This window comes from Apodemus sylvaticus, chromosome 16 (assembly GCF_947179515.1).
Source record: "Apodemus sylvaticus chromosome 16, mApoSyl1.1, whole genome shotgun sequence".
NCBI classification, from domain to species: domain Eukaryota; kingdom Metazoa; phylum Chordata; class Mammalia; order Rodentia; family Muridae; genus Apodemus; species Apodemus sylvaticus.
The window spans coordinates 36,786,734-36,801,133 of NC_067487.1; the positions used below are offsets into that span (position 1 = coordinate 36,786,734).

General features: G+C 42.1%; 1 protein-coding gene across 3 annotated transcripts in view; it reads right to left on the reverse strand.

Annotated features, from left to right (window-relative positions):
* The window catches only part of Fyb1 (FYN binding protein 1), a 147,235-nt gene that overhangs the window by 29,929 nt on the left and 102,906 nt on the right, over positions 1-14,400 (reverse strand). For all 3 annotated transcript variants that reach the window (XM_052159860.1, XM_052159858.1, XM_052159859.1), the window contains exons 4-8: positions 10,422-10,468; positions 7,737-7,756; positions 7,182-7,216; positions 5,068-5,188; positions 1,309-1,468 (exon numbers count right to left, since the gene is read on the reverse strand). In XM_052159860.1, coding sequence (XP_052015820.1) covers positions 1,309-1,468; positions 5,068-5,188; positions 7,182-7,216; positions 7,737-7,756; positions 10,422-10,468 — 383 coding nt within the window. The remainder of the gene's footprint in view (positions 1-1,308; positions 1,469-5,067; positions 5,189-7,181; positions 7,217-7,736; positions 7,757-10,421; positions 10,469-14,400) is intronic.

Here is a 14,400-nt window from a genome sequence, read left to right on the forward strand (position 1 = left end):
CGCATGACACATTTTTTCCCCAACAGAAATGAAGAACATAAGACTTTTGTAAAAGTTTACATCACTCTTCACTAAAAAGAACTAGACTTGCCAGTGGTCCATTTCCTCTCTGTTCACCCAGTAGCATAGTCCTAACATGAGCTCTAAAGATCTGGAGGGATCTAATGCTAACTCAAGAGGGACTTATGACTAGGCAGAGAACCCACTACGATTATTCTTATTCATGGATTATAGTATTAAACTAGTCACTGATGACTTATCATTGCACACACATTACATCACACATGACATAGATTAAGGCATCTTACAACTCTTCTGTTTACACATAGATAGAAGCTTCTGTTTACACATAGATAATGATCAACACATAGGCCTATGACTGGCAAAAGTGCATTGGATAAGAGACTACAGAATGCACAACCTTAAATGGAAGGTATGTATAACACTCCTTCCTCCAAAGGCTCAGGGATATTGCAGAAGAAGGACAGCAAGAGTTTAAGGAGCAGGAAAAGGTGGACAATGAGAAGAAAACTGCCCTCTGGACACAGCAGGGCAATTGTTCTTACAAACTTACAGCAGTTGTGACAGTATTCACAAGAGCTGTCAAGACCTAGACAGATCAGATCCCAGCATGAGAGGGGAGTTAGGCATGAAATTCCACCCCTAACCAAGAAGTGACTGGTAACTGATAGTTATTGGAAAAGAACAAGTAAGTTTCCTCTGAGAGTATAACTACTAGTGTTGACCACACTCCAGTGAAAAGACACACATCCAATAATATTTGGATAACATAAATTGCTATGGATGGGGGAGAAAGGGAGGGAAAAAGACACAAAGTTGCTTGAAAAGGAGTGGTTGAATCTGGGAAGAATTGGGGGAGGGAAGGTGAATATGATTAAAACATGTTGTATGAAGTTCTCACATAACTAGCTAAAAATAATACAGAAGAAATGGACACATATAGACACACACAGAAACACATGCAGACAAACACAGACACACAGACACACACACACAGACACAGATATATACACACACAGAGGGAAGGAGAAGAAGGGAGAGAGAAAGGGAGGAGGAAGGGAGAGAGGGAAGGAGGAAGGAAGAAAGGGAGGGAGGAAGAAAGGGAGGGAGGGAGGGAGGGAGGGAGAGAGAGAGAGGGAGAGAGGAAGGAAGAAAGGGAGGGAGGAAGAAAGGGAGGGAGGGAGGGAGGGAGGGAGGGAGAGAGAGAGAGAGAGAGAGAGAGAGAGAGAGAGAGAGAGAGAGAGAGAGAGAGAGAGAACAGACTGGCCCTTGAAAAGGTGAGCTCACATGACCCCCTCGCAGTCCTGCCCAGCCATTTCCCTTCCGGGTTGTCCGTGATGCGGATTATTTCAATGTCCTCTCCTTGCTTGAAGCTCAGTTCGTTCTTTCCTCCTTTGACGTCGCAGCGGGCTTTTGCATGATGGATGACTTGAATGGGGCCCGTGAGCTACGAGGGGGAAAACATAATAGAAAACCACTAAAAATACAATCTCGAAAGATAGTAATTCCACAACTGTCCTTCTTGGTGAATGCTCTTATTGGAAGAGTTAAGGCAGACTCAGTGTCCCACAGGGAATCCTGCAGAAGGGGAGGAAGGAACTAGAGGGAGCAAGAACACCAAAGAACCCCACAGAGCCAACTACCCAGGGCTCACAGGGGCTCACAGACTCCGAACTGACAATCAGGGAGCCTAGTGGGTCTGACCCGACCCTGCATATATGTCATGGGTGTGTAAATTGGTCTTCTTGTACGACTCCTAAGAGTGGGACTGGGGGCTATCCCTGACCTTTTGACTGCTTTTGGAACCCCTTTTCTCTTCCTGGGTTGCCTCCTCCAGCCTTAATAAGAAGAATGGTGCCTATTCTTACCATAACTTAATGTGCCATATTTTGTTGCTATACATGGGAGGCCTGAACTTTTCTGAAGAGAAATGGAGGAGTGAAGTGGGGGACTAGGAGGGAAGGAGGGAAGGGAAGATGCAATTGGGATGTAATTTATGAAAGAAGAATGAAGAAAAGATATGAAAGAGAAAGAGTTAGGGGGAAAAGCCACAGAGGTGTAGCAAGATCAACAGAGCCCAGGTGAACATGTGTGTGTGGTTCATCAGAGCCCAGGTGAACACGTGTGTGTGGTTCATCAGAGCCCAGGTGAACATGTGTGTGTGGTTCATCAGAGCCCAGGTGAACATGTGTGTGTGGTTCATCAGAGCCCAGGTGAACATGTGTGTGTGGTTCATCAGAGCCCAGGTGAACATGTGTGTGTGGTTCATCAGAGCCCAGATGAACATGTGTGTATAGTTCATCAGAGCCCAGGTGAACATGTGTGTGTGGTTCATCAGAGCCCAGGTGAACATGTGTGTGTGGTTCATCAGAGCATGGTGGATGCTGATGAGCGTAAGAACTCTGGGAAAAATATCAAATAAGTGGGGCAGCATATGTACGGATGTACACTAGCCCTTCCTCCCTCCCTCCCCCTTCCTCCCTTCCTCCCTCCTTCCCTCCCTTCTTCCCTTCCTCCCTCCCTCCCTTCTTCCCTCCTTCCTTCCCTTCCTCCCTCCTTCCTTCCCTCCCTTCTTCCCTCCCTCTTTTCCTCCCTCCCTCCCTCCCTCCCTCCCTCCCTCCCTCCCTCCACCCCTCTGTCCCTTCTTCCCTCACTCTTTTCCTCTCTCCCTCCCTCCCTCCCTCCCTCTTTTCCTCCCTCCCTCCTTTCCCCCTCCCTCCTTCCCTCCCTCCCTCTTCCCTTCCTCCCTCCTTCCTCCCTCCTTCCCTTCTTCCTTCCTCTCTCCTTCCTCCCTCCCTCCCTTCTTCCTTCCTCCATTCCTCCCTCCCTCCTCCTCCCCCTTCCTCTTCTTCCCCCTCCTTCCTTCCTCCTCCCCCTCCCTCCTCCTCCCCCTCCCTCCTCCTCCTTCCTCCTTCCCTCCCTCCCTCCTTCCTTCCTCCCTTCTTCCCTTCCTTCTTTCCTTCCTTCCTTCCTTCCTTCCTCTTCCTCTCTCCCTCCCTCCCTCCCTCCCTCCCTCCCTCTTTCCTTCCTATTTTTTGCCTGTTGGAGTATAAACGTGTAGTAAATATTACCTGCTACAAATAAGATAGCATTTTACAAATAGCTTCAAAAATAGTAAACAAATGTTAGGCCAAGTTTTTATAACTAATATTCTGATAGCATGATGATTTCTTAATAGGAGAATAATATATTTTAAGGTGTGAGTCCCTAGATCCTAATTTTCTCTTCCTAAATGAGTATCTTCAATAGGGTATCTCTCATCTTTTGACAAATAAGTATGGATTGTGATTTTTTTGGGGGGGAGGAATGAGGGAAAGAAAGTGTTTCTTTGAGCCCATGTTGTCGTGAATTATGTGACATATTAATTAATTAAAAGCATAAATTGATAGGCAACTCCCATACCAATTATGGGATTTATTAGTAAAAGCAGACTTAATTAAAAAGGTTTTGGGCTGAGCTGGCTTTATTATAGTTGGCCTCTGTTTGTAAACAATCTGTAATCTGAATATTTGAATTACAGATCTGCAGCTGCATCGGACTTGAATTCGTGCAGTGTTCAGAGTATGAATTGGTTTCTTGTTAATATTGTCTTACTACTTCAGGGAAAGACATAGATAGCATCATGCCAGTTTTTGAGGACGATTTCTCAGTAATGTTGAATTTATTTTAGTATCAATACATTGATATGTCAGCAAAAAAGGAAAAAATGTAAGTTTAATTATGATATGCCATGACACTGATGGATTTTCATATTTATAAAACCCAGTGTCTATTAACACCTGAGTGAAATATAGCTTGTAAGGTCTCAAGACTTGACAGACACTTAAGTTCTTATTGACTGACAAGACTTCTATACTCTGTTTTTCTTATGGACAAAGTTATTTGAATGAATGTGTGAAACAACGTATTACTTTTTTCCCAAATTAATCACAAGTCCTTGAAAACTATGAATGCTCTCTCATGAAAAATACATTACATACATTTTCCTGTATTACATTTTTTCCTGCAAGAATACACATCTTGGTAGTCATGGTTTTTGTGTAAGTAAAATGTTTTAGTTTTTACATTGTAATTATAGCGTTACTTGTGCACAGAAGACTTTTTCCAAGATTTCATGAAAACTCATAGAAGGTAGAGTGGCTTTTATATAACATTTCATTTGATCTCATAACAGACTATAGAAAAATGTCATTCATTTTCACTTTTAAGACTAAGACTATGAATCTCAAGGAGTGAGCAATAAGTCTGAGAACACAGAATGTGTATGTGCAGCTGGAATTGGGGTCTAGGTCTGTCCAAACGACTCCAAGCTGGGTGTTTTCCTCTCAGCACGCTGTGAAACTTTTGTTTTAGCATAACAAATGTACTGGGAAGTTATACATGAGTCACACCTCATAATTCCATGTATCAGATTCTCTAGAGAAATAAATACTTAAAGGAATAAATATTTAAAGAAAACCACGTGAATTCCCTTAAAAGTGAAGAATAGTTTTGTAATTCAAACCATTGCTTGAAATACTTCTGAGGCCCCAGAAACATACCAGATGGCTTACGTCATCAGAGATGGCATAGCTCTATGAGAGTTCAGACGGTGCATGTAGCACAGTAGGAGTAGTTGTAGAGGTCACACAGTTACCAGCATTCAGAGAAGTTAAAGGCCAGAAGTTGAAGCATTTAAAGAGGGAGGAGAGGCAGCAGGTCTTAGGTTATCAGTAAGTACAAGGGTCTCTGGTGACTTGAAGGAATGTGGTTCATCCAAGAATACTGTGTCCATTGCACCACTGTGAGATGTGCCATTGGGACATCTTTGTGTGTGGTTCCAGACTCGTGGTACACAGTAATGGTGCATTCATTTCCTCTGTCAACATAATATCCCTGGGTACCCATGAATTATAAGCTAATTTATATATATATATATATATATATATATATATATATATATATATATATATATATATATCCTGTTTCATTTTTGATGGTAGGATAAGGTGGTGTTTTTGACAGAAATGATACTATGGCTTTGTTCATCAGCAAGCAAGCTCTCACCTTGAATTTCTTCTTCAGTTCTTGCTCTTTCTTCTCTCTCTCCTTCTGTTCTTTCCGTTCTAGCTCTAACCTCTTCTTTTCCTCCTTTTCCCGTTTCTTGTCTCGTTCCTTGGAGGACTCTCTGTGAATGGAAATTGTTACATTGTGGCTACGTGGGCAGGTGTTTGTAGGTCAGGAACGGCTACGCAGAGAGGTGTCTACCCACTAGCAAAAATATTTCCAAAGACGAGAGAAAAAGGCAAGAAGCTAAAGATGTGAGAATTCTGTCTGTGTGAGGTTTAAAGTCAGAGGGAGGCCCATAGCTACAAATCCCTTCTCTGGCAGCACAGGTCCTCCCTCTGCAGCGCGCACCACAGGAAGGCACTGTTCAGAAAGCCCCTGTCCTTGGCGTGCTGGCAAGTCGCCCTCTCACTTTCCTAAGCATGCGTGGGCATGTGCTCACAGGCACTCATACACATTTTAATCTAGAGACTACATGAAACAGGTTGAAGAATCAGGCAGAATCAATTGAACCAAATCCCTCACACTATTAGTGATACTCTTCTGCTTTCAGAAGACGGGAAGCTAGCATAAACATCCTCTGAGAGGTTCTACCCAGCAGTCAATGGAAAGATATACAGAGACCCACCCTCAAACATTAGATGGAGTTCCAGAGTCTTATGGAAGAGTTGGAAGAAGGATTGAGGGACCCAAAGAAGACAGGACTCCACAGGAAGACCAACAGAGTCAACTAACCTGGACCCTTGGGGGCTCCCAGAGACTGAATCACCACCAACCAAAGAGTGAGCATGGGCTGGACCTAGACACCCTGCACTTATGTAGCAGATGAGCAGCTAGGTCTTCATTCAGGTCCACTACCAACTGGAACGGGGGTTGTCCCTGAGCCTGTTGCCTACCTGCTTGCCTGCGGATCCTGCACCCCTAAATGGACCATTTTGTCTAGCCTCAGTGGGAGAGGAGGTGCTTAGTCCTGCAGCGACTTGATGTGCAGTGCAGGTGTGTGTGTGTGTGTGTGTGTGTGTGTGTGTGTAAAGCACTCAGAATGGGGCTTCCCTTTTTCAAAAGAGAAGGGAAAGGTGGAATGGGGGTAGGAGTTGCATGAGAGGGTACAGGGAGGAGAGGAAGGACTGATATTGGATTGTAAAGAAAAGAGATTACTATTATTTCCACACACTTTCTGTGGTGATTTGAATATAATGGACCCCATAGACTCATGGGCATGACTGCTTGGCCCATAGAGAGAGGCATTCTTAGGAGGTATGGCCTTGTGGGAGGAAGTATATCATTATGGAGGCTGGCTTGGAGGTCTCATATGCTCGAACTAGGCCTGATGGGACAGCTGCAGATGCTGCTGTGGATCGAGATGTAGAACTCTCAGCTCCTTCCCCAGCATCACGTCTGCACGAATGCTGCCATGATTCTCACTGTGACAACAATGGACTGAACCCCCGACACCTGTAAGGCAGCCATGGTGAAATGTTTTCCTTTTTAAGAATTGCCATGGTCATAATATCTCTTCACAGCAATAGAAATCCAAATGAAGGCAGTTTCCAAGAAATTTCTTAGTCTATTTTAAACTCTATTGCAGAGTCACTTTTCATACCTACCCAGTAGACTAGAACATGGGCATCTGGTACTACGCTAAGCCAGAGTCCACAATATGTCTGTGTCTGGGTGAGGAAGATACACACACACACACACACACACACACACACACACACACACACACACACACGCACACAGACACAGAGATAGAGACAGAGAAACAGAGAGAGGGTGGGAGAAAGAGACAGAGAGAGACACAGAGACACAGAGAGAGACAGAGAGAGAGTGAGGGAGAGAAAGACACAGATTCTGAAGTCTGTTCCCTGACTGTCTCTTAAGTAGCTTCAGGTCTCACATGACAGTTTGTCACTAGAGACCCATGTAGAGTCCTTGGAGAAGCGAACCAATTTTAGTCCTTTGTAGTGAAATAAGGGAGGTCATTACAGGCCAACCATTTGTGTAACTAACGTTTTTTTCTGCCTAGTGCTTTTGCACACCCATCTGCCCTCATACAAAACATTGTATTTATTTTAGAAGAAGATTGTTATGGTAATGAAAGCAATGCATACATGTCCTCATATGTTTCTCCTTCACTTTCTTGTTCCTGTCAAGGAAAATCAGATAATTAACTGTGATTATTCCAAAAGGTCACACACATATTTCATGGACAAATTATTCCTCAAAATAATTAACTATTTAATTATTAAAATAAATAAATAATAATAATAAAATTTAACACATATTTCATTGGCAAATTGGTCCCTAAAATGTTTATAATTTGAGCCTAAATTGGCTTATTCAAAATTTTCTTTTTTCTCTCTCTTTTTATAATTGTGAGAGAAACTAGGAACAAACAAAGGAAATTGAATTCTCTGTCTTGCTCAGTCATTTAGCCGTTCAGCCCAACACATGTTCAGCGCCATACTACTCTACCTTGGGCCAGAATGCTGACTGGCATATAATATTTCAAGCATTTGAATTAAGTGAGGTTAGAAAAGGAAAAATATACCATTGAGACTTGTAACACTTTTTATTTGTCTGTTTATAACAATAGTATGTGAATCATAATAATTGTTAAGCATTCCTAGTTTAGCAATAGAAAAAGAGATATAAAAATATCTGACCTCTTCTATATTTCCAGTACCTAAAGGATTGAAAAAACAAAACAAGACAATACACTGTAATTAAGAAACACTTCAAAATGCATAAAATAATACTTATGACAATTTAAAGTATAACCCCAAACTTAACCCTTTAAAGCATAAAATAAAATACGTGCTTGGTATTTTTTTAACACTTGTAATTTAATTACAAAGTTATTTTATGGATTTTATAAGATAATGCAAAAGCAAATAACAATTATGGTACCTATTATTCGCTCTATGTAAGGCATAGTACATTCCATACGTGTACTTGTGTGGAATGATGTAAAATGGGTGTGTGTGTGTGGTAGAAATCACCAACAGTTCAGCTCATTGGCACATTCTCTCTTGGGGATTTGCTTTCATGTATCAATAAGGTAAGGTGATTAAACTAAAAAAGACTACTCAAGAGTTTATCGTAAAATACACTCTGCCAGATATCAAGCCACAATCTGATATTATGTTACTAAGATGATACCATTGAGCTCAACCATGATAAAACAACAAGGTAGTGTTGCTTTAAAACACACAGAAAGGACAAAGGAAGTGAAACGAGTGCTCAAGGACTGTACTGGAGACTTTTATGTCAATGTGACAGAGGCTAAAGTTATTCGAGTGGCAGGAACCTCCATTTCTAAAAATGCCTCCATAAGCTCGGGTTGTAGGCAAGCCTGTAGATGAATTGGCCATTGATAGGGGAGGGCCCAGTTCATTTTGGGCGGTGCCTTCCCTGGACTGGTGGTCCTGGGTTCTATAAGAAAGTAGACTGAGCAAGCTGTGATGAGTAAACCAGTAAACAGCCCCCCTCCATGATCTCTGCATCAGCTCCCGCACCCAGGTTCCTGCCCTGCTTGATGATGAATGGTGATGTGGAAGCATAAGGTAGCCCCTTTCCTCCTCAAGTGGTGTTTCATCACAGCAATAGCAACCCTAAGACTGGGACTAAGAAAACTGCCATATGGTCATATAATATGACATGTACCCACATTCACATACAGTAGGCATACTATAGGGGTGCACTATAAATTATAGGAAGAGCATGAATTGTTTTGAATTTGGTTGGAAGAACACTGGCTCTGTATACAAAACTCAAGAGCATAAAACAGATTTATGAAATGAAATCCAGTAAAAATTAGCTGAGGAGAGGCACTGATTTCAGCGATCAAGCTAGTAGTGGGCTCCCAACATTCCACTTGAGAGGTCCACACTCAGGCTCACATAGGTAGTGCTTGCTAAATCCAGTGGGTTACAAAACAAAAGCATGAAATTGAGAGGGGGCTGGGCGGTGGTGGTGCACGCCTGCAATCCCAGCACTCTGCGAGGCAGAGGCAGGTGGATTTCTGAGTTCGAGGCCAGCCTGGTCTACAGAGTGAGTTCCAGGACATCCAGGGCTACACAGAGAAACCCTGTCTCGGAAAAAACCAAATTCAAAAAAGAAAACAAAACAAAAAACCAGAAATAGAGAGGGGACTCACACAGGTGGGGAAGTGGTATTGATGGGGAGGAGTGGGAAGAGGGAGGATGGGGGGAGGGCTGAGTGGGATGAGAATGTATTATATAAGTGTATGGAGAAAAAGTAAAATGTATGAAAATTAAAATGAGATCCGTTCTATACCATGAGACTGGGAAAAGGTGAGAAGGCTTAGTAAAGCACCCTTTTGCCAGTGAAAGGTGGGCACAGGGTCACATCCGTGCCTTGTTGTTGAGACTGTAGACAGGGTGTCCATTCCGAGGAGCATTCTAGTCCTACTTAGCAAAGTGAATATCTTGGAGCACATAAGCAGCCTTTCCACTGCCATTTCTCTGGGAGGAAATGGCGTCTCTGCAGTCCACCTGGGATGAGCGAATAGAGAAGCCCCGCAGTGTTCTGATCCCGGTGAGTTGGAGCCCAGTAAAATGTGGGTACAGAGTATGGTATGATACCTAGTGACAGCAGACTAAATGTGTGCCCAGTAATGGGGTGGAAGCTGGAAAAACCTTATGCTGTGCATTCTCAAAAAGAAAACTTATAATCTACTTTTTATATAAATTATGTGTATACTTACATATAATCATATGAGAAGGATATATACGAATACACATTGGGTATTTTAGGATGTTTGTTATAGTGAGAAAGGAGGTAAGGAAGCATGAGAATGCTAAGAAATAAATAAAACAAGGTGTCTTAGTCAGGGTTTCTATTCCTGCACAACATCATGACCAAGAAGCAAGTTGGGGAGGAAAGGGTTTATTCAGCTTACACTTCCACATTGCTGTTCATCACTAAAGGAAGTCAGGACTGGAACTCAAGCAGGTCAGGAAGCAGGAGCTGATGCAGAGGCCATGCAGGGATGTTTCTTACTGGCTTGATTCCCCTGGCTTTCTCAGCCTGCTCTCTTATAGAACCCAAGACTACCAGCCCAGAGGTGGTACCACCCACAAGGGGCCCTCCCCACTTGATCACTAATTGAGAAAATGCCTCACAACTGGATCTCATGGAGGTACTTCCCCAACTGAAGCTCCTTTCTCTGTGATAACTCCAACCTGTGTCAAGTTGACACACAAAACCAGTCAGTACACAAGGGATTCGGCATAGGCCAGTGATGGTAACAGGCCACTAAGGACGCCATGACAGCTGACTAATTCAAACATGTACTTCAGATTAAAAAAAAGAAAGTTACCCCTTACCATCAGAGTGCATGACACCATCTTGATTTTCCTCATTTATAGGATGTCTGAAAACAAGAAAGATAGAAAAAAACCCATGAGAATAAACTAGAAGCTTGCTTTAAAATGAAAATATACATAAACATGTGCACATAAACTGCAACCTCCCTCTGGCCTCAGCAGACACCTGGCTTGCACATAGCACACATACATACAGGCAAAACACTCGCGCACATAAAATAATGATAAATAACATAAAAAAATACACTATCGTCTAGATACAAGTTTTACCTCAAACCAAAAATAAAACACTAAGAAAGAAAAAACCAAATGTGATCAAGCTAACTTTGGAAGGCAGACTTGAGAGAATATGGTATATGAAATAGAGGGGGCTGGGCGGTGGTGGCGCACCCCTGCAATCCCAGCACTCTGGGAGGCAGAGGCAGGAGGATTTCTGAGTTGGAGGCCAGCCTGAGAGAGAATATGGTAACAGCAATTCACTGATAGAGACCCAGTTGGCAAAACCTAGACAAGGCTAGCCATAATATCTTCCAAACAATCTGATTCCCTCAATAAATAAATCACAAGGAAAAAAAAAGAAAAAGAAAAACTGAGGTGGCAGGCAAACTTATAAAATTTGAACTGAATTACCAAAGACTCTAGGCCTCGAACTCTTAGTCAAAGTTAAAGTTCACACACATTTTATGACTGAAAACAGAAAACTGGCTTTTTTTTTTTTTGACAGAGTTTTACTATTTAGCAGGTCAAGTTGGCCTTGACCTAGTAACCTCCATGCTTCAAGATCTTGAACACTGGGATTAGAGGCCTGCGTCCCATTGGATGACTGATTTGATATTTTAGGCTAACACCCAGGGTTTAATTTGGGGGAAATATTTACTAAAATGTCTATGTATTAAATAAGACAATGTTTATTATTAGTTTCAGGACAACACAAGAAAGAGAGATGTTGAAGAGACAGATGAACCAGAACTATTTATAACTCCTGCTGAAGGTACAGGACTTTGGGCCCACTACAGTACCGTCTCTACCTTCCTCATGCTTAACTATCTTTTACCATGCATACATTTCTGGGGGAAAAAAACTAATTTAATTACAAAAGCTCTTGGGCTCTCTAAAGGACCTGATTTAATTCCAAAGCTTTTACGGTGTCATGGGAAGATTTGTAGTGACGTCATTGGGAAGTCCATTTAAGGCGGTGGTGCTTAACCTGTGGGTCATGACCCCTTTGGGAGTCCAGATCAGATATCCTGTATATCAGATATTTACATACAATTTATAACAGTAGCAAGATTGTAGTTATGAAATAGCAACAAAATCATTTTATGATTGAGGGTCACTCCAACTATATCGAAGGGTCGCAGCATTAGGAAGGTTGGGGACCATTGATTTAAGGTGCTTCAAAAGGAAAGTCAGCATCTTACATTTGTATATGCAGCATGAAACATCCAAGGATACTTAAGTTAGTTTAACCTTCAAGCCAACATGTTGAAACCTCCTGAAGCTGAGTGGGCCAAACTCACTGGACAATTGACAATATGGACAATTACTGTAGCCTTGTGCTTACATACGTATAATCCCAGTACTTGGGGTTCAAAGCCAGCCTGGACTGTATAATAAATTTCCATTTCAATGACAAAGCAAAGCAAAGCAAAGAAAAAAAAAAGATCCTTTTGGAAATAATTATTAAATAAGATTGCTAGGTGTGGACAAGGAAGAACAAGTTTTAGAATGGAAATGTAAGTGATGTTTGGTTTCTGAGTCCAGGACCAGGGACTGAAGCACATACCTTATCAATGCAGACCTGGCCTCCAGTTCTCCCAGCATCCCTCAGTCCCTACCTGCCATACCCTGCCCCCGTCCCTGAATTTTTCAGTCTAGGGCTTGGGCTGCCCTTCCCCCAAAGGCTCCTGCCTATATAATCTAGACATTTTAGTCTCTCCCTCATTTCTCTCTCTCTTCCAGCACACACACTCTTTCTCTTTCTCTCCATCACCCATAGTGATTTCCCTGGCCTCGGTCCTTGGGGGCCAGTGAACTCATCCAAGAGCAGCTCCCCAATAAACCTGCCTTTCTTATATTCTAATCTGGCTTGAGTTGGCTCATTTCACTAGCAGAGAAATAACATATCTCTTAACAAAAGTAAGTCCTTTACCTTAGCTTTAAGGAATAGCATTTTATTGAAAACGTATATACTCTGGACATAAAATACACTGACGTTCTACAAATGAATAGTCTGTCTTATGGTGACTAGGGCACAGGACTGAGTCAGGAACTCTGCTTCTCCAGTGCTTTACTTATAGGCCTCCCTCCCTCCTCCCTCCTCCCTTCTCCCTCCTCCCTTCCGTCTCCTCCCTCCTCCCTCTGTTCCCTCCCATCCTAATCTTTGAGATGGGGTCTCTCTTTGTCGCTCAGAACTCCAGTCCTCCAAATGCCAGGGATATCTCTGCCTGTCGCATTATCTGATTTCCTGTGGGTACAGAATCCTCACTCTATCTCTGAACACTCTCTCTATGCTTAGCTGGTGGAGTTTTATTGGGTTAATCCCAGTTCTAAAATAAAAAAGTAAAAAATAAAAAGAAATGACTGTTACTAGTGTGTGCGCGTGCCAGGACCTTACCCTCTTCTTTTTTCTCATCATCCCCCTGCTGTAGATCGTCTGGGAGGTTATCACCCAGTTCCAAAGCCTGCCCTTTGCTGCTTCTGGGTGTTTTCAGTCCCCCTCGAGAGGGTTAGGAAGTCTCTACTTAAAAGCAGACCACAAAGCCCTTGAGAAACGAGTTGTCACTCTTCTAATCTACTATAAAAGTTATCATTTTGAAAATACTTTTAGAGTAACTCCTGCCTTGCTAGGTCTGTGTGTGTTTGTATTTTTAATGAGCTGGTGATATACCAGAGATACAAAGACTAGGATCACTTTTATCTCCAAAATGAATTATTACCATTTGTTTAAAAGGATTAACAAAAACAACAACAACAATAATAATAACCCACCACTGGACTCACAGTGTACTTGCTGAAACACCTGGATAAATAGTAAAAAAATAAATAATAATAAGGCAAATGGTATTAGCACATTCATTCAAAGTGTTTCTCACCTAAGAAGTTGTTATTTGTACACAAAGGCTCAATATGAATATTATGTCATATAAAACGTGATGCCATTTTATATAGGTCTGAGTTCATGCAGTATATAGTATTAAAATAATAAGTATGAAATAGTGACCACAATGACACTGACAGTGGAGAATAAAATGTACCAAGATGAGGATAAGAAACAGGTACAAATGTCCTGAAAAGACCCAAGCGCAATTGCCACCAACTGCTCAGTGTCCAAGGCATAAAGAGGAACTTCACCGAGAGAAGAACGGAAGACGGAATACTGAGCGGAGGGAGTGGGCAGGGAGGAGAAACTCAGAAAGCTCATCAGCGGAGATCGCGCCATTCAAGCAGGCTTTCCACTACAGTTCTTTGTTTTCGACACAGCCTAAAGAACCAAATGAAATTCATTTAACATTATGCCTGCCATTTTGGAGCACTCTTGGGGTGGGGTGGGGACTGTAGCTCAGTGTAGCTCAGTGCTTGCCTAGTGTGTATGAGGTCCTGGTTCAATTCCCAGGAAGATAAAACCAAAACTAAACAAACAAAGGTTCTATATAAAGATGTGAAACTGTAGTTTTTTTTTTTTTTAGTGCTGTATTTACTCTTTGTAAGTTTTGCTTTTAACCATTTATTGCTGTTGATTTTTTTTTTTTTTTTGAGAAAGACACACAAAGCTATTTTATAGCTGCCCTTATCAGGAATGGACCCCTCCCTTGGGAACACGTCTTTCTATACTTAAGCTATGAGAAATTTCAAAACGATAACTGGCCTAAGCCAAAAATTGCCAAACGGAATTGGGTAAGGCTATTTGATGTGCCAAGTCTCAAGTTCTGGAAAATCCAAAGCACTTGTAGTTAATTACCAGATCATACTGGTACAT